The 21,661-nt window shown below is 32.2% G+C and overlaps 2 protein-coding genes across 2 annotated transcripts; both read right to left on the minus strand.

Annotated features, from left to right (window-relative positions):
- Positions 1 to 337: 337 nt before the first annotated feature.
- On the minus strand, positions 338 to 7,341 carry LOC143064955 (uncharacterized). The gene is made up of 4 exons (XM_076238194.1): positions 7,215 to 7,341; positions 4,868 to 4,921; positions 4,070 to 4,152; positions 338 to 2,384 (listed from the first exon to the last, which is right to left on the minus strand). The coding sequence occupies exons 3-4, from the start codon at positions 4,119 to 4,121 to the stop codon at positions 433 to 435; spliced, it is 2,004 nt and encodes a 667-aa protein (XP_076094309.1). The 5' UTR covers positions 4,122 to 4,152; positions 4,868 to 4,921; positions 7,215 to 7,341; the 3' UTR covers positions 338 to 432.
- An 8,188-nt stretch (positions 7,342 to 15,529) lies between these two features.
- LOC143062461 (uncharacterized) lies at positions 15,530 to 19,629 on the minus strand. Its single transcript, XM_076234154.1, has 4 exons — positions 19,552 to 19,629; positions 18,045 to 18,159; positions 16,951 to 17,085; positions 15,530 to 15,667 (listed from the first exon to the last, which is right to left on the minus strand). Exons 1-4 carry the CDS (start codon positions 19,612 to 19,614, stop codon positions 15,534 to 15,536), a joined length of 447 nt encoding a protein of 148 aa, XP_076090269.1. The 5' UTR covers positions 19,615 to 19,629; the 3' UTR covers positions 15,530 to 15,533.
- Between the last annotated feature and the right edge of the window lie 2,032 nt (positions 19,630 to 21,661).

Here is a 21,661-nt window from a genome sequence, read left to right on the forward strand (position 1 = left end):
ATGTCTTGTCGTCTGAGAAATATACGACTGACTTTTCATTCAAATGATATCAGTAATTCTTAATGAAGGACCATTTTGCTACATGTAGATACCTTTATATATTTGCATACACCTCATGAATGCATGAAAATAGTTAACTTTTTCAATGTTTGTACATTTTACTTTTTCAAATTCCTGTTCACGGACCCATACCCTTTTTTCTGTGTAACTTCATACACACGCAGATCAACGGACTGAGTCCTCTATCGATCGATTGATACCATTGAAACCGAAAATGAAAGAATGATTTTAAACTTCACATTCACTTTTTGGTCAAAAATTGAAGACAAAATCCATATTTCTTATGAAAATTTATACAACCTATTTGATAGAGTTTACGACTTAAAAGTATATAAAATAAAAGCATAGTCTTCAATGAACCTAACTATAAACTTAATATGTCCGATTTGATCCGCCAACTAAAGCACCTTTTAAAATTTGCATCATCATTTGCGGATTTTCACTAAGTGCCTCATTCCCCATTAACAGAGGAATTAGACTACTTGCTTGTGATCGTCCACCGGTTGATGCGCCTCGGTTCATGTAACGCATTAACATTGGATTCTGCATTAACGGAGATTCCTCACCGCCAGTTAAAGCCATCATATTTTGCATGTTAGATGGATTATGGTTTTTATTTGACCTTGATAACATATTGGAAAGGAAATGAGGGTTCTCATTTTCCCCTCCCGAAGGAGACAATAATGCTGTAATATCGGGAGGATTCTGGCGTGAAATCGAACCTTGTAAACTTCCGGTTCCTGGTGTTGTATGCTGTTGTTTAGATAAAAGATGCTGTATCATTAATGGATTCATGTTTTCTCCTCCTGATAAAGCTAGCAACGGAAGAATTTCCGTTGAACTTTGTGAACTTTGTGATGTAGGCTGCTGTTGTTTAGATAGGAGATATTGTAACATAAGTGGATTCATGTTTTCGCTTCCTGATAAAGCTAACAAAGGAAGAATATCCATTGAACTTTGTGAACTTTCAGTTCCTGGTGATGTAGGATGTTGTTGTCTAGATAAAAGATGCTGTATCATGAGTGGATTAATGTTTTCTCCTCCTGATAAAGCTAACAAAGGAAGAATATCCGTTGAACTTTGTGAACTTCCGGTTCCTTGTGATGTAGACTGTTGTTGTTTAGATAAGAGATGCTGTAACATGAGTGGATTCATATTTTCTCCACCTGATAAAGCTAACAAAGGAAGAATATCTGTTGAACTTTGTAAACTTCCGGTTCCTTGTGATGTAGGCTGTTGTCGTTTAGATAAGAGATGCTGTAACATAAGTGGATTCATGTTTTCTCCTCCTGATAAAGCTAGTAAAGGAAGAATATCAGTTGTCGATCCTTGTTGTTGACTCTTTTGTGTGATATGATAAAGTAATGCAGGATTAATGCCTTCTAATCCACCTGTCATGGCCAGGGTCTGCAACAATTTATCCTGACTCTGGTTAGGTTGCATTAGTTGAGATAACACTAAAGGATTGTTCATTATACCTTCGTCCCCACCAGATAATGCTAGTATTGGTAACAAGTTTGACTGAGTTGCACCATTTTCACTTCCTGTTGTCTGCAACCCCTTTGACAATAAAGGGGGATTTTGAGGCAGTCCTTCCATACCACCTGTAAGACCTTGACTTGTTTGTAGGTCACCAATAGTAGATCCTCCTGTGTGGGTCTTGCGATTGAAAAGGTATGACATTGCTTTTGGGCTTCGAGATATTTGTTCAGTGCTTCCATAAATTGAGTGAAGTAATTTTAATTTGTTAAGGAATTTTTGTTTTGGTGAATCACTAACAATTCCTTGATTTGGCAATGGTAAAGAAGGTGACGGAGACAATGACTGATAACTTGTTCTAGTTGGTGCTCGTCCTAGCATTTGACTAGGCATTTTAAAACCTATACTTTCCTTCTTTGTTTCCTGTCCTTTATTTTGTGCCAAACTGTTTGTATTGACCGACAGAACATTTGAGGTTGCATCAATAGGTACATTGTTAATTTCTGATAATTTTATTACATCAATGTTCGATTCAGGTACAGAATTATACAATGGCTGTTTTGCTGGTATTGATTGAGATACTGAATTATACAACGGCATGTTTGCTTGAATTGATTTAGATACTGAATTATACAATGGCATTTTTGCTGGAATTGATTCAGTCACAGAATTATACAAAGGGATTTGTGTTGGTATTGATTCAGCTTGCTGATTAAACCCACTATCCCCAGTTATTGAAGAACCCTGTAAGGGATTGTTTGAAAATGCATCGGTATTTGTGAACATGAAGTAATACTTCCAAAATAATGGATCTGTAAATGGATAAGACGGAGCTCCATTAATTCCTGAAAACAGAAAAGAAAATCACATTTATGCTTATAGATATATATCAGGAAGACCAATTGCCTTTGATTTTGTTTTACTAACTTTTAGTATCTTTTTGGGATAGTTGAATATCGAATAGCGAAACAATATACTATGACTTAAATATAGGGCATTCAAAAACAGAAAAGACTTAATCCCATCCATACAAGTATATGAAAGATATCTAACTGTCCAAAGTATATTTAATTTATGCGCTATCACCGTGCAAATCCTAAATAATGTTGAAGGAAAACTGTAAAAGTTGCGGATCACAATAAGTAGGTAAATTTTTTGTGTAACGAACAGACGGAGTAAAAGCGGTTACTAGTATAGATGATGCAAGGTTTTTATAAGAATAAAGTATGTGTAATGTTTATCATGTTTTCATAATTTACATAATGTGTAAAACAGAAATAACCTAAAATATCTTGACAAATATTTAATGAATGCATTTCCTTAATTAGTAATGCGATTACTAATGTAACGACAAGGTACAACACAGCCGATTATACTTATACTGATGGACTTGGTTATTCCTATGATTTCTCATTTTTAAGTATGTAATTTCTATAAAACAAATGTATGCAAATAAACTTCATACATTACTTCATTGTCTGAAAAGAGTTTGCAGTTCGAAAGTCGAGTCGATAACTTCATCTTTAATGTTCAAATTATTTGGTATGCCCTGAAACCCTGGTTTTTCTTTTGTGTCGAGAGCAATGACTGCCTGTTACCAACGCCTAAATGATTGACAGAAAAGTCAATCAATTCTGTTTGGTATGCTTTGAGTTTTAATGTGTGCCTTCTTATTTGTCCTTTGCCTCGCCTACTATAGTCTGTTTTGACAGTATGCGGTTTAAACTGTAGGCCTTTAAATGTTTTCTCCAGGCAATTCGGTTGCAAATTAGTTTACGGGAATCATTTATGGAATGAATTTTTCTGCCAAAACATCATACGAATTGTTAAGCAGTTGACGTTGCAGACGTAAATATGTCTCGCAAATGACGTTGCACATTCAAAATTGGCTATGCGGTATGGGCTTTGCTCATTGTTGAAGACCGTACTATGACCTATAGTTGTTAATTTCTGTGTTATTTTGGTCTCTTGTGGAGAGTTCAACTTGTCTCATTGGTAATCATACCACATCTTCTTTTTTTATATTTGGTTGTCACTACATATTGAGCTGGTCATGAGTGGTCGCCTACAAATCACGTCTGCCTGTACCGTTGATGTTAGGACAGTAAGAAGAGTTTCTGAGGTGAAATTTTCTAGCAACGAATCGATCACCTATACTTGTCCAAAATATTCATATGGCCTCATTCAGATTTTCACCGCTTAGTCTCGACAATATGGAAATGCAAGATTTGTGTTACCGATTTGAGTGTGGGTATTGATTCATAGAAATATTTCACGAATATATATTGCTGGTAGAAAAGCATTCATGGATTTAACATGTTGAGCAGGATTGCCTACCTTTTAGGAGCACCCCCGGTTTTTGGTGGGGTTTGTGTTACTCAGTCTTTAGTTTTCTATGCTGTGTTGTCTATACTGTTGTTTGCCTTACAGTCACATTTTTTTAAACAGAAAGAAGTATGGTAAGCATGCCTATATATTATTTTAAGATTATTTGGTGTAAAAAAATCAGCAAAGGTGTAAATATTCTTACCGGGGTCTGCAATAACTAACTGAATACTTATGGCTATCCATAATAACCTCATGTTGATTTGAAATATCAGCGTGTACGAAAACCTATAAATTAAAATAATCTTTAATATAGTCGTTCTGTTATCCGTCAGTAGCTCGAAAAATTCACTATTAAACAGGAAAAAACATATAAACATATGCATGGCAGATATATATGTACGTAGAAAAATTTGTAAGAAAAACTTTAATTTGGCCTAAAACAAATGCCGTGCTATATTGAGTATTTTCTTACCATAAACTGCATGAAGTGAAATATTTTCACAGTGTATAATCAAATCACTCGACACCTTCATGTCTATATACAAACTAGATACTTTTAGTTTTTTGTTCTTCGTCCAATCTAAGAGTCAAGTCATATCCATATTTACATATCGTACTTGTGTTGTGCTGTTATACTATTGTCGCATGTTAGGCGTAGGATCGAGTGATTCAAAACATGTTTGGTCCAACCGCATTGTGTATGTGTTTGTCCCAAGTCTTTAACCTGTGACTCAGTTTTTGTCTTTGGTTGAAGTCTATCATAATCGTTTGTTACTTTTTTCGTGAATCAGGACATTGGTTTTTCTCGTCTAAATTGTTTCACACTTTGTCACGTCGTCGGAACGTTTTCAAGCTGACTACACAGTATGGTATTGCTCATTCTTGAAAAACGCACGGTAACCTATTGTTGCTTACATACACTCCATTTGAATAGTTGTCTCATTGGCAATCGCACCACATTTACTTATTTTTATAACATTCCTTTAATCAACAGACTTACCTCCAGTAGGTGCTAGCAAGTATGGGACTATTTCAATTATACTAGTTGTTAATCCTGAAAATATTTACACTTTGACAAAAAAATATGTGAATGACACGAGTAATATCTGTCGGGAAATGTTTGAAATTAACCGCAACAAAAATATACGTCTTTATAAATTTGATTGATTTGCAATCTCACACATTTCTTAAACGTTTTACATAACTTTTCCATTTCTATTATTTGTCATCGTAAACACAGAAGGAAGTTTTTTTTCCCAAAACAATATTGATGGTTGTGTTAAGTTCAATGTCATCTCGACATGTGTCTTAATATGACCGAATGTATGGCATACATAAGAGACTGTAATGAGCTGTTTAGTTTGCAGCTCTGGAAACCTTATGTGCAATATTACCTATATACTATACTCTTCCAATGGCAGTTCCAATTTCTCGCTCTTCATGCAGGTCGACCTTTTATTATATACAATCTCTTTAAATGATTTTAATAAGTTGTCTTTTCACAAAACATCTTACGAGAAAAATACTCATAAAAAGCAAGAATTTCAGTATATCGTACGATTTTGTGAAAAGAACCACGGAAAATAAACAAAATATTTGCCACTGGACGTTATTAATGATTCAAACAAATGATAAGTTGAATGATAACTATTTTTTACTTGCAATTTCCAACTTGCAATTGTTTCAATTTTCTACAGGACAGAATACCTCAACTTATCAAACAAACGAAATATAGATTTAAAATTAAATGGTTTTTTAAACAATTTAATGATAATTATCATTGCAGTTATGTATAAACTGTTGCTTATGAACATAACTCATACAATGCATGTCTAGTCGTACATTTGGTATTCTATCTTGAAATCATTCGCAAATTGTCTGAACTTGAGCAGATGATGACCGTGGTCCTTTTTTTGTTGTTGTTGTTTTGAATGGTTAGTATAGACGTACGCCCATTAACAGAATGTCTGCTATGAAAGTATTTGTTTAAAATTAGTAAGCATTCTTTACAATTAATCAAAACTATACATGATACTAGTTACTATGTAAAGTAATTATTACTACAATGGTAGGTTGATTGTTTTCTTGCTTGGAAGATTATCGTTTTTCTTGCTTGGAAGATTATTGTTATGCTATTTGTTTCAATGAACGACCATAATGTCATTACCAACATTTTCCTTAATAATTTCTGAAATTTCTTTGAGGGAAAAATTACAGATGTCACATACAATATTAAGAAGATGCCTGCAGGAACACTATGATGATTCAGGTCAATAACAAAAGACAATCGATAACAAAGGAGAGGACTGAGTTTAACTCCGCAACTTATGTATTTGTCTAACTAGAGCTGGTATAACTTTGTTTACAATGTATTGACAATAAATAAAACTTTTGATTTGATTTGTCTCTCTTTAGAAACACCGTCAGTTGATGTCTTAAGTTGCCGGTACAATAGTATATATCTTTAAGTTTTTAAGTCATGTGGGAAATTTTCTGTTGATGGCAGATCTTTCATAGTTTCTGTTGAAACTGTTTACAATTTTAAAACTCTGATTATTAGAGCTTGACATATTTTATATACGCACTTGACGTAAATTGGTCTTTTAATTTGTGTCCTTGGATTGCGGTGTCATTGACATGTACCGATGACAAATTGATGGATATGACCTAAGCGTGACATATTTGCGAAGAGGTAAAGATTACGTTCAAATGCAACGAAACAGATAAGTGGCGCGATGATCACATTTGAAATTGAAAATCTTCGAAACTTCCTGTCAACATTAGTTAATCTATGATACCTTAGACTATAGAACATTTAGAATACATGTAAATAGGAATAAGATGAGATATAAAAATATTATAATATATTTCATTTTTATAGATTGCATGGAAACGTTATCAGATGCTATATTAAGGCTTACACAGTAAGAGGTATCTCAAGTTTGAAGACAATAAAATACACTAAGGCATGCTTTTGATTCAAGCAAACCAGATCCGTTAACAACAACACTGGTTGTGATTATATTTATAAATTAAATCCTAACACTTATATGTCGTCATGGATTTCTTTTTGATGATATTTTAATGTGTAATGCCTTCTACGTTTTATTCTATTATTATTTCTAGGGAGACTTCCTAGAAGAAAAAAAAAAACATCTTCGGTGAACGTGCACATATTTTTCGAAACTTTTATTTACACGAAGATGGTTTTGATGCAAGTACTAACACTACGTAGACGGGTACCAAGTATTTATGAACCCAAAAGTTATTTACTAGTTCTTATTTTTATTAATCTTTAATTGAAAATCGTACCAAGTTTTGTTTATCTATAAGATTAATTTTCTTACCTTTTCTTTACGATGATGTTATTCGAAAGCCTTATAATCGTTTTTATCTTAAATTACAGCTTTCAAATAAGTGTCATTTATTTCTATAAATTTAACTCATTAGTGACTGGAAGGCAGTCGTGTAGTATAGGTTGTGTGTTAGGTTTGTAATCTGTTGTTTATTTCGTTTGTTTACGACATCAGCGTTGATGATGCTTTACAATCATTAATTAATAATTATTTTTAAACATAAAACCAAGACAAATAAATGCTCGAGGTTACCACAAAGACATGTATCAACAATGTAGCTTGGAAATAGATAACAGGATGCATGACTTAACCTTAACATCTGTATGATTAGTATATTATATTCATTGAAGTTTGTCATTTGCATGTGATTATATAACCTTATCACTCTTGTCATTATCATATGACATGTTTCTTACCAATAAAAAAAGAGCAGAATCCATTTTCTTTGTACACATTACTCCTACGTGTATATCTTATAAGCTAATAGAAATTCGGATCATCTTTTTGTAATAAGACAATTAATAGATTAAAACGAATCATTATGGCGCGAACATTTTGTATAGATATTCTTTGATATAGATTTGCTGCTCACAAGGAAGCTATTAAGCCAAGAGTTCCAAATGGTGAAGTTGAAATCATTCCTTCGTAAATTTTACCTACGCCATTACGAGTTGGTTGATCGTTATAGAATTTCCTTTTCACGATGATATCGGAAAAGACCCTTATGTCGTAACTACAATTCCTGTTTTCACGAATTCGACCTAACGAATAAGACCAGGTTTGTTTTAACACGAGCAACACGTCGGGTGCAACATGTGCAGCAGGATCTTCTAACCCTTCCGGTGCACATGAGATCACCCCCAGTTTTTGGTGAAGTTTGTGTTGCTTAGTCTTTAGGTTTCTATGTTGTGTCTTGTGTACAATTATTTGTTCTGTTTATCTTTTTCTTTTTTTAGTCATGTCGTTTTCAGTTTATTTTTAGATCTATGCTTTGAATGTCCCTCTGGTATCTTTTGCCCGCCCCTCTTTTGTCGGAGCTTGCCGTGTGATGCTAAATTAACCAAGCACAGCGCGTCATTTGGCTTTCTATTATAGTGTTTGTCATTTTATACTATTTTTTAAGACACTTACACAACATATTTAAATGGTTCAATAAAAATATAAAAACAATTGTAAAGTAGTTTGTTTTCCTCACTTAAATGCATTTTGTTTTGCTCCCTCATCCATGAAGCCTACGAATTATAAAAATGTTAAAGACACTACTACGAAGATATGGCAATGAAGCAGATTTCTACACATTCGGAGAACACGAGTTGAACCAAGGTGTTCTTTTATTTTCAAGAGATTGTATCAACAGAGTTATGTACCTTGTTGCTTTCTCATGATTGTGTCTGCATTCTTTTATTTCTTTTTCTATACAGAGCATTTGAATCCTTTCTTTAATGTTTTTTTATTCAGTTTTATTGATAGCCAAAAAAGCGTTTTATGGTCATTTTAGTAATTGAACTGGTGAATCATATGAAAGTAAAGCCTTTGAAATTCAAACAAATTCTTTAATCAGTTCAACTTTGTAAATCAACATTACTCAAAACTGTCTATAAAACAATATTCTCTAATTTTTTTTAAATTAATAACATTTTCAGTGTTGGGACACATGTACATTTTTATACAAAATGCCTAAACACTTTGGAGATACTGTGTTTTTATTCCCAGCCATTTGAAAACTTTAGTTGCCATAGGATCGCTTTGAAGTTTGTTCACACTGTCATCCACTGATGGATTTGATACTTTAGCACGCCTTGGAAGCTTACTGAATGTTCAATTTCATGCTTGAATTCATTGAAAATGTTGAGTTCAAGTACTAACCAATGGCAACATTTTAACACACGAAGATCAGTAACGACTGGATCACACAGCGCGACAACCAGGACGACTGGATTATCCAACGACAACCATTACGACTTGAACTGCGACATTTCAATGATGTATAGTCATCAAAGTAATAACACTACACGTATTTTATATAATAAGGTTAAGAGGGTCTAGGGAATCTACATAGGTATTTAGAATGTAAATAGGTTTAGCATGATGAATCATTCTCTCCACGACACTAGCATATACCTTTTCTGGCATATATTCAATAATTGAATGGCAAATATATTTACCAAAACATTTACTGGAGAAATAAAATGGAGGTTCCAAGAAAGCATTTTTTGGTAAACCATGTAAACAGTCTTCTGAATATTGCATTTTATATAGGGATAAGGCAACTCATTTGTCTCTGTGTTGGTTTTATTGGAATGTCTTAATCGACTGACTCTCCTGTTCATACACAGTTGTATCCATATATTCAAAGAATGGAGAGAAACAGGCTCTGTCATTGGGATCCGGCCGACACCTCTAGTTAATCAACCATGCCTGTAACATATATACTTTTTTTCTTGTTACACAAACACATCCTCCAAAACCTCGTCAAGAAATGTTTTACTATTGTGGTTATTAATATAAATTGTGTACACTGCTTACCTCTTTTTGTGAATTTCGCTTCCTGTAAATCGTTTTTGATAACTCCACTCTTATTTATTCAAGTTCATGTTAATTGTGTTACTGTTTTCTTATTCTAGGATGAGTTCTCTAGTATTTCAATTCTTTGTATTCCACTTTTATGTCTTTTCGGCTATTGCTAATATTGGTTTGTTAAATTACCGGTTTGTCCATAACCACCTCGTGTTTTTTTTTATAGGGATAAGGCAACTCATTTGTCTCTGTGTTGGTTTTATTGGAATGTCTTAATCGACTGACTCTCCTGTTCATACACAGTTGTATCCATATATTCAAAGAATGGAGAGAAACAGGCTCTGTCATTGGGATCCGGCCGACACCTCTAGTTAATCAACCATGCCTGTTACATATATACTTTTTTTCTTGTTACAGAACACATGCTCCAAAACCTCGTCAAGAAATGTTTTTCTATTGTGGTTATTAATATAAACTGTGTACACTGCTTACCTCTTTTTGTGCATTTCGCTTCCTGCAAATCGTTTTTGATAACTCCACTCTTATTTATTCAAGTTCATGTTAATTGTGCAACTGTTTTCTTATTCTAGGATGATTTCTCTAGTATTTCAATTCTTTGTATTCCACTTTTATGTCTTTTCGCCTATTGCTAATATTGGTTTGTTAAATTACCGGTTTGTCCATAACCACCTCGTGTTTTTTTTTTTTATCAACTATAGCTTCTAGTATTCTTAAAATTAAAAACTTTGTTTCTCTCTGAAACCTCAACTTCCTGTTATCTTTTTGCCAATATTGTTGGAGATAGAGTTCGACTATGAATTTCAAAACAACAATCAAGACAAATTCTACAAAAAAAGTCAAATGGCCAAAATCATCACTCGACTCCTTAAGGGAGTACTGCCTTGAAATAGCATTTTTTGCCATTTTTGTGTTTGCCTATTATCTTTAAAACAATGATACAGAGCAACCTTTCAAACAAATTGTTAGCAAGATATTAAAGATCTACCAAAAATAAAATAATTGTAATATCAGTCAACCCTGATAAATAGTATTGCCCCACTTTTTTTACCATGTTTAATGTTGCCTATAATTTTGAAAAATATAATAAAAGAGAACAAGTTGACGCTTTTTAACGTTTATTTTTTTGTTATTGACTTATATCTTGAATACTATTTTACAAATAGAGAAACTGAAAAAAGGATCGAGATTTGCAATCAACTCAAAATGTCCGAAATCACCAGTTTAAAGGTTCTTGCTCCTAAGTACCGATTGTTATCTATTTTATTGAATTTTGTAACTAATATTATAGAAGACAGTTAGAAACCCTAAAAGTAAAATCTGTCAGCAAAACACGATCTATAATAATTAAGTCATCTTAATCAAAATTGGCAGTTGAGTTATTGCCCTTTAATCAAGATTTTATGTGAATAAAGTTATGTTCTTCTATCATTGCAATTCGAAGACTTGCTTCTGTGTCATTGTTGTCATAAGAAAATGCCTGTACCAAGTCAGAAATATGACAGTTGTTGTCCATTCGTTTGATGTGTTTGGACTTTTGATTTTGCCATTTGATTTGGGACTTTCCTTTTTGAATTTTCCTCGGAGTTCAGTATTTTTTTGTTTTTTTTTACTTTTTGCAACAACGGCCGTAAACATATTGCTTTCTTCAAAGTAATTCAATTTCTCGATGATTTTATCTAGCTTGTAAAACAATGCATAGTGTATAGATACAAGTGGATAATAAACATTGCATATTTGAGGTTTTTGTCTATCGTAAATGATTATAATTTTACTTACCACGCTGTCACATAAATATTGATATTCAGAGAACATCGCCATTATTTATTTAAAAAGGTAAGATACAAAGTGAGCAATAGATACATATAAACATGTCTAAAAAAGACAAAAAAAAAACCACGAAAGCCAATTGAAAAAGAAAAAGAAAATCAGGTTCTCCGGAAGAATAGTAATTCTTGTTCCAAAAGGGGCATCCTTCGTGTTGCTCGTAACCAGTAAAACTTCAGTCATAATTCATTATTTCACAAACAAAAGTAAAATATAGATATAACAGTTGTCATCTGCAACAGAAACATTCCATGACGGTTTCCAGATCATGGTGGTATCGGCATTACATTATTCAATTTCGTGGAAAGTCTTAGCAGATTTATGAACTGCAATCCCTAATTTTGAGGGGAAAATTCTCAAATCATATCTCTTCGTAATTTGAAGTTATAAGCCTGGTTTTTTTATGTGTTTGTTTTTACATTTCCTCTGAGGAGGCATAATTTCATTTAATATTAAATTATATATATATTTGCAAGTGAAATTATTCTTAAGAAGGATATCTGTTATCTAAAATATTTATAGATAACTACATTTAACATTTCCTTTTTTTATCATTGATGTTGTTTTGTACACTTTTTAGGCGTTTATATAATTTATTAATTGTGTACATTAATCATTACTCAAAACGTTACAGTGGCTTCGTAGGAATGACCGTTGCCTGATATCTAGACGTTATATGTGTATTTATAAATTTTATAAATCAAAGGCGTGAGTTCTAATCCCGTTGAGGAACAACAATTTGTCAGATAAAAAACAAATGCCAACACTATTACATGTTTGTATATATAATTATGAATATAATATGTGTTTTCAGCCATGTATCACATTCACTAATGATCCAATGGAGTTGTTACTGGTTTAAACGTACTTTTAAAATAATTATTTCTGTGACTGCATCTTACGATCCTTTACGACAGATAATTTGCAATCAATTCCATCTTTATGCTTAAAATACCATGAACTGTGTAACAACTCTAGATTCTACTGACGAGGAAAGGTAATACTAAGCCACCGAATTTTAAGTTCAGTCTAGGTGGCCGATTTGTCTAGAGCGCTGGAAACAGTACAAGCGGTTTTGTCTCTTAATCCAAATTGGCCAATAGTATGAGTTCAAATCCCGCTGAAGGTAGAGCTACAATTTATATAAACAATTGTAATTTTTGTATTTTTGTCTTTCATTTTTGCTTATGTGCTTTATCTAAATACTTTTTTTCTGTTTTCTTTGATACATATGACGTGGCTCTGAACTTATACTACCCGTTATTGTGATATTGTTCTATTGTACATTTTTATATTCTTGACTTTCGTTTTTGCTAGTATGCTTTGTCTCTGTGCCTTTTTGTACTTCTTTCTAACATATTTGTTTAATTTGTAGTAATTAAGATTTAAGATTATAACAATATTGACTGCTGAATCCTTATTTTTGACATTTGTACCTATTATGCTATTATGCCTGTTTTTTTGTTCACACATCATTGTCAGTATAACGGATTGATAAAACTGTCATACAATTGAGAGGTTTAGCTAGCTTTAAAACTAGGTTTAATCCACCATTTTTAACATAAAAAAAATGCCTGTACCAAATCAGGAATATGACAACTGCTATACATTTGTTTGATGTGTTTGAGTTTTTGATTTTGGTATTTGATTAGTGATTTTCCGATTTGAATGCTCCTCGGCGTTCAGTAATTTCACTTTTTGTTGAATTTGAAAGTCGCGTTTTCCAGTATGTTGTCGAAATTCCTATCAGCACTCCTAGCCGACCTTTCTTATTTCATATGAGTCAGAGTTCCTTCTGATACTTGTAAAATAATCAAAGAAGCTATATCATTTAATTTCACATACAGATACATGATGATGTTCTATTTATTAACAATCCATACTTTCTGATAAGGTCCCATTAATTTATCCTCACTAACTAGATACATTTATTAAAAATCATGGATGCAACTTCCTCCGTCTCATTTCTAGACATATACCACTAATTCGAGTACAACGGTCATCTCCGTACCAGATTCTATGAAAAACAAAGGGATTTTAATTTTGAAAGAATCTATTATCCTCACCCTAGTATCAATATACAAACTTCACAGTGTATGGAGTATACATATATAAACTCAACGATATTTAAGAGCTTCTAGCTGCCATATTTTACAACGTCAATAGTATTTTTTTTACTTATTTCATCTGACAGTTTCAAGCGCATATAGGTAAATATTCAATGTCTTCTTCACAAATAATACAAAATGGTCTTCATTATAAATTCTATAGTATATGCTGCAGTTGTTTTTCTTTTTATATGTTTTACAATTTTCTCTGAGATTTTCTGTGAACTGTTATGTCCTTTTTAGTCGTATACCTCTTGACTTGGGATATTTAACGAGGTATAAACCTTATTAGACCTACCCTCTTTCGATACTATTCCCACCCGTAGTTTTTTTTACTACTGTTAAACTCCATACAGGAAAAAAATCTTGTGATTAGGCATCTCATTATAACAGAATGGCAGATACCTCTAGAATACCACTTATACTATATTCCTTTTGGTAGTATGACTCTTGACGAGGATCGAATTTTGTAAACCCAGCTTTCTGGGTTTTTATCTTTTGGCATTAGGCGTTTCGATTGCTAGTCGATCCAGAAATGTGATAGGATGGTTTTCATTACATATACCCATGTATTTATTCTATGAATATAATCAACCACAAAATGTTTTCTTGGTTAGCACCGTCATATTCATTTGTTATACGATATGTAGCTAAATTAACTTGTTTGTTAGCGTCTTTGTCTGATTTTTTGTATGTCTTTATGAACTGCTTAATTAGTTGTGATATACAATTTATGACTGTGATGTATGTGTACACATTTTTGGCTGTTATATCCCAATTACTGTCACATGTACCAATTATGTCTGATTGGGTTGGTAATCCAAGTTTGTTCATATAACGGATCTACAATTTAGAGGTTGAGCGAGCTATAAAACCTAATTTAACTTTTTGATTATAGCTCTTCATCTTTTATATAAGCTTTGGATTTCAAATATTTTGGCCACGAGCATCACTGACGAGACATGTATTGTCGAAATGCGCATCTGGTGCAAGAAAATTAGTACCGTCAATTTTATTAACTTACTATCCTGCGTTACTAGTGGCATCCTAAGTTTTACTACTGTTTACAATCCACTCAAAGAGACATATCTGGTGATTAATAATCTTAACATAACGAATTGGTGAATGCTTATAGTATTATTTTGATTATAAGAGATTGCCGAACTCATAAATCATCGGTAATGGTTGAACCAAAATATATGAACAAATGACAAAGTGAGAAATTGTGACACTGCTTTCTGGACAAAAAAAATCAAAAACAAATATTTTTCGACATTTACTAAAAGATATTTAGGGGACACTCAAATACCAAATGTCGATGACTAACAGATAACATAATAACCAAAAAGAGAAACGACAAATTAATTAACATGACACTTCACAGACAACTGAATGAAGGGCACGAACTCCACAAAAAAAGAGGGTGAAATGCAAAAGCAACAGACACCCTCTTTAAAAACTAAGGATACGTAGTTTTGAATCAGGTGGGGAACCCGTCGTGTTGCTGAAATGAATTTAACATTCAAAGATTAGTCTAATTCGATGATGTCACAATCGAGAAAAAAAGTATGGGAATGTGATAACAACAAGTATAACCTATGACAAAAATATCCCATAACGATATGGCGTCTATTAAACGTTACCATTAAGACATGAGGATGAAAATTTGGAGATTTTCAAATTGAAAATATTATTATTTGACAAAGGGTTGTGCAAACACTTGTGTTTTGTTGCGTGTATTGGAATGTGAAGTTTTCTTTAAATACCAAACCAATCAGCTGTTTCTGAATATGTGTTTCATCTTTTTTTATACAAATACAAAAATTATAAACTGAACCATTTAGATAAAAGTTGAACATAAACATGTGTTGGAGTTAAAAGCAGTTCCATCAGCGCACATCATTTCAATCCAATAACCATTGCTATATTGTTCATAGTGTCTTGGACTCTTGTCTGAAGCTCTGAGGTCACAGGCTGAAAAAAATATTTTTTAAATTAATACTATATCTATTCAGATAATAATTTTAAATCTGATTAATCTCATTAGGTCTTGAAACTTCTCTTACAATTAACACAAAATGAAAAATCTAAAGCTAGCGACTAATAAGACCTCACTTTTCAGTTTCGGAATTTTGGGACTTATTGCGATAGTACATTTTACGTTTTTGACAAAAGTTGGTATCGAGTCTACCTGGAGATTTTACTTCCAGAAAAATCTATGTTATGTTCGATTATCATATACATATTGTAACTCGACTTTGACGGAACTGATGCTAGTGGATATCCGCCCTGTACGCACCGTTTGACCAATAGCCGGTATTTTTGCTACACTTTATTTTATAGCTGTTTAAGAGTTTTGAAACACTATATTTAATAGCTGTTCGAAATGTTTGCTACTGTATTTCATAGCTATTCGAAATTTTATACACTTTATTTTATAGCTGATCGAATTTTTTGTAAGAAATGAATTTCATAATTTTATCTGTAGAAATCATACATTCACCGCTTTAAAATGGATTACTAAAATGGAATGTATGTATCATTTTCGATCACCTAAGAAACAAATCCTATGTTAGCTGTCGCTTAATGTCCATTGTTTGCTTTAAACTTTTTTCTTTAACATTTATGCTTTAAATAGCTATGCCATTTGAAACTTAACTTATCCAGCATTATCCTAAGCAGGGATCTACTTCTCAAATTATGTTTGATGAACCAGTCTCGAAAATAAATGGATTCATAGAGGTTAATTTACTATTTGATGGGGTTCGTGCTGTTTATTATGTAGTTTTCTATGTTGTGTTATGTGTACTGTTGTTTGTCTGTTTGTCCATTTCATTTTTAGCCATGGCGTTGTCAGTATATTGTCGATTTATGAGTTTGACTGTCCCTCTGGTATCTTTCGTCCCTCTTTTACTAGAAAACAGACAATGTGATGTTTTTGTTGTTCTTCTTTGATTTTGTTTCATTAGTTTGTTTATTTATGTATTTAATTGGCTAACATTTTCAGACAGTTCGAATCTAGTAGATACGCATTCACAGAAAAATACGAACTTTAGAGTACAAATGTAGCAAGGTTCCTATAATTGCTCGATAAAGTTATAGTACACAAAGTTCATTATGAAAAGGTCAATATTAATTCAGTCAGCAAAACGTTACAGTTATGTTAAAGATGTTACAAAAAGCTACATTTATATCTCCCAATAGTGCAAGTTGTGTAAAATCTTACATTATAAGTAACAACAGTAAACAATACATACGTGGTGGAGTATGATCACATGAACACTTATGTGCGAAGAATGCTTGTCCATGAGGACAACGTCGTAGATAGCGTCTACCAAAGTTGTCTACATGCCAATAACTCTCTGGATTTCTGTGTGTTTGTAGTGGACAATCTGTATCAACAAAAATGTTTCATTACATATATCAAGAGATAGGTTAAAGTTTATTTGAGACTTTCAAAAACAGAAATCTAGCAGTGCTTTAACATGCAGATTGGGACTGACAGTTTCACTCACCAATGTTACAAAAAGGACGTTAACAGTGTATAATTTGCTTAGTTAGATCTGATATCCATAGAATTGGATATTTACTGAGTTTAAATTTTCAAACAAAATGTTGTCAATGGTACATGTCACACACACAGAAAATTTTATCTGCCAATCATGACCAATCAGTCTGGGCTGTATAATATTTCAGATACCGTCAAATTTTCAGAGAAATTCTTCACAAATTTTGTCGAAACCGACATTTTGTAAGACAAACAGCGGACGACAGGGTCGTTATGTATTGTTTTACCTATAATTAGGACAGGAAGAACGGAATGTGCTATGTTAGGCATCTTTGTTGTTGGGAACTTTTGTCGTTCTGCAACATATGAAATTGGTATTTGTAGAATCATCCTCAAGAAATTTCACGGAATATTTGTTTATACTTATGCAATCTACATAATCCAATTTTAATTCATCAATACTTTTTACGGTGTAAGAAATGGAAAGAAAAAAAATATTTCCAGTTATGAAAACGATAATTATAGATTAATTAGCGTTGATCATCTCAACGCGATTGATTTTTTCGCTTGAGCCGGTACGACGAAAGGGAGAAAAGCAATCGAGTTGAGATGACCAATGATAATCTGTTTATCGCTATTTTACCTATGACGACGTTGTCAATTTAATGTCAATTTTATTGACAACACCACGTGCCACATTAGTTACATGCGATATTTTTTTTTATATCACTCGACTCCCTACGAAAGAAAATTATAAGCCGGCAAGATCAAATGAAAATTTTATAAAATAGCGATAAAAGTCGATATCATAAATAAAAGTGTCTTATAAATATTCGTACTCACTGGATATGGAATTAGAATTCCATTCACTTTGCCTTTGACTTTTCCTCCATGATTGTGATTTAACACCAATAATACACAAAAATAACAATAGCCCCGAAGTTACGGTTATCCGCATCTAAAAGATTTATAATATTTATCAAGATTAAACAAAAATTGACATAATCTGAGTGCGCTTTGTTACATTTTGTTCGTTGGTATTTATTGTTGTTGCCGTTTTGTGTGATTACGTTTGTTTTGTGTAAATTTTGGTTAGTCAGTGATGGTGAGTATTTTGACTGTGAATTCACATTATTATAAGACGTGTCACGGTACTTTTTATCCCAAATTCATGTATTTAGTTTTGATGTTATATTTGTTATTCTCATCGGATTTTGTCTAATGCTTTTTCGTTTCTGTGTATGTTACATTTAAATGTTGTGTTGTTGTGCTCTTAAATTTAATGCGTTTCCCTCAGTTTTAGTTTGTAACCCGGATTTTTTTTTATCGATTTATGAGTTTTGAACAGCAGTATACTACTGTTGCCTTTCTATTTGAAGTTTAAAATATATTAAAACGCGTTCAAATGCAATACATAATCTACTAAGAGTGCACAGTTAAGGTAGCACAATACAAAGATTTTATAACTCCAACTCCCAAGTTTTAAAATGCTGTAACTTTCTTAAAAATGCTTGAAAATTTATAAAAGTGGTAGTTTTGGATAGCTAACATATTACTCTTGCAAGTTAATGCAATGTTAGTATTATGCAACAATTGTGTAACCAATTATAATGTTAACTGTGTCTAAAATATTTTTCACCAAATTTCAACTTTCAAATGAAATTAGCTTCTGCATAGGTATCCCTAGAGGGTTGATTTTGTTATATGTTGTTTCTATGGTCATTATCTACGAAAGAGTGTCTCAGATTTCAGATAGAATTTATAGAACAAATTTTACACCTAATTAAACATTATCTTCTTTTATGTGGTTAGGATATTTACACTAATTAGAGATTTATGAGAGAATGGAATACCATAGAGACAATCTGAGACATCCGTTTGAAGCCCATGATGTGTTGATTAAGATTTCGTTAAAATTTTCTGTATAGTTAAAGAGATGATAGAGCTAAATTCATTCAAGTGAACTTACCTAGATTTTGCCACTAATTACATAATAATTCATTACATAATGATTGCATAATAAAAATATTGCATTCATTTAAAAGATTAATCTTTTATCTATCTATATATACCTCTTTTATTACTTTCTATGCATTCATAAGAAAGTTACAGCATTTCAAAGGTTAGTGATTGGAAGTAAAAAATCTTTGTATTGTGCTACCAAATAGTTTCTAGTTCAATTTCCGGACATTTATCGATACTGTTGGATGCATTGTCAATATGATGTCATGTTTTATTGGAAGTGAATGGCTGAATTCATGAACAATAATCTTTTATAGACCATCAAACCAAGAAAGAACAAATCTTCTAATACCGGTTTTTAAACAGAGAGTCTTTGAGAAATATTTACCTTAACAGGCGTTATATCCAAAGTATGCACAAAGTCTTCAGACAGTCGTACTGTTTTAAACATACAACAATATGAGTATCCTTTGTCTATGTTTTAATGAATTCGTATATTTTATTCATGACCAAAAGCCACTAAAATTGAACATAGTTATAAACTAACTCGGTTTAGTTATATTTTATGAAATAATTTATTAACATGTATATATGTAAGTGTTTGTATTTGTGTCGTATTATAATAATGAAATTAAATATGTGCATTAATATATAATAAGCACCATGCATTCAAGAACGGGATTATAAATTTACGCGAAGATATATGTCATTCAATCTATAATGTATGTAATATACGGACTCCTGTACAATTGTGTCAAATGTATGTTATCACAAAATTCCAATAAACCTGATAAGACAAACCCTTTCTGATTAGGTATAAACGTAAAATGATATTTATTTTAGTGCGCAGGACACATGCTTTTTGAAATCGACAATAGGCATCCAAAGAGTGGAACGAGAAATAAATAAAAGTTCGTACGAAAGTAGTGTCAAAACTCCCGTCAAAATCAACTATTGTCAACTTTGTAAAAGGGTTGCAACCTTTCTTATAGCACAATTGTATAAAGTTAATACAAAGGAATAAAAGATAAAAATAAAAAAAGTATTTTCATTTATCTACTATTGTTTGTTTATCTCTGAAATTCCCTACTTTCATAATAGTTATCATAAATGTGTTTACAATTATTAATTAGTTGGTGACAACTGACAACCTTGTTGTAAACAATTTATTAAATTTTACATGGCCTCAATGACTAATTTAAGAGTGAGGTTGGGAAGTTTAAAAGGTTAACATAATTTAATGATCAAATGGAAACTTTGGTCTTACCTTTATAAATTGAAGTCGTCCAGTTAAATAATGAACCTTGGATAATGACCTATCAAACTGTTTTAAGAGTGCGGACTCATTAGTAAAAATAACACTTCTGGTTAACTGTCATGTGTGATGAATTGCTTACACAGTACTTGCACCTTGATAAAATAGTTATAATTATTTAGCTTTGACCATATTTTTTACACAAATACATCATTGACGAGATTTAATTACCGAATTTTGTCCGGAAAACATGCTCTTGGTAGATTGATTGTCATCGAGGAATGTATATTTAATGTCAGACAGAGGTGATACTGTTAGTCGTCATGATATGTCTGTATTTTTACGACTTAACGCACACTATTAACGTGCTTAAAGTCATATGAAACGAATTTGTGGTGTATTTAATGTTAAGGAAATTATCAAACTGGTGCATGAACATTTGCTTAAGGAAATTATTGAATCAAGGCATGCACACGTGTTAAGGAAATGTTTTAAAAAACTGCATGCAAATATGTTAAGGAATTCATTGAACAAATGCATGCACATATGTTAACGAAATTATTGAACCAATGCATGCATATATACTGAACTTCGTTATTTGAATTATTGTTCATTCTGAATGCATAACGTTTGATCGACAAAAATATTTTTTTAGACATTGACAATCTGATAATTTGGGTTTTTGTTGTCTAAGTTTTCCGAATTGTGACCTTGACCAAATATTCATAGACACACATGGATCACTCGAAAAATAAATGAGATGACATATTTTGTTTATTTTTATTTTTTCCATGTTTTTCCATTTGTTTATTAACTATGTCATATCTGTTGAAAAATGAGTTCGTGTCTTATAATAAAGAATTCTTTCAGATTCGGTTAAAACTGTTTTCCTTTAATGTTGGTTTACGTTTTCTCTCGTCGTGAATTTTCCCTTCGCACTTGCACTGTTGGATTGTCAAATGTGTCATGGTAAGGTTACTCCATATACAGAAAAGTTGTCGGCGAATCAAAGTACGGGAAGACAATAATTCAATAGCAGTACATTTTCGATGGTTTTTAGAATATAATGGAGTTTCCTTTAAAAGAAGAGCCTTATTATACTGGTGTTTTATCTCAAAATTAAGCTATATAAAACATAAAATAAATCTAATTGGACTTGGCAATGGGCATATCCTTTGTAAGTCATCTCCATTTACCAGCAACGGTTAAATTTGAACAATCAAATGTAAATATAATGTCAAAT

This window comes from Mytilus galloprovincialis, chromosome 2 (genome assembly GCF_965363235.1).
Source record: "Mytilus galloprovincialis chromosome 2, xbMytGall1.hap1.1, whole genome shotgun sequence".
NCBI classification, from domain to species: domain Eukaryota; kingdom Metazoa; phylum Mollusca; class Bivalvia; order Mytilida; family Mytilidae; genus Mytilus; species Mytilus galloprovincialis.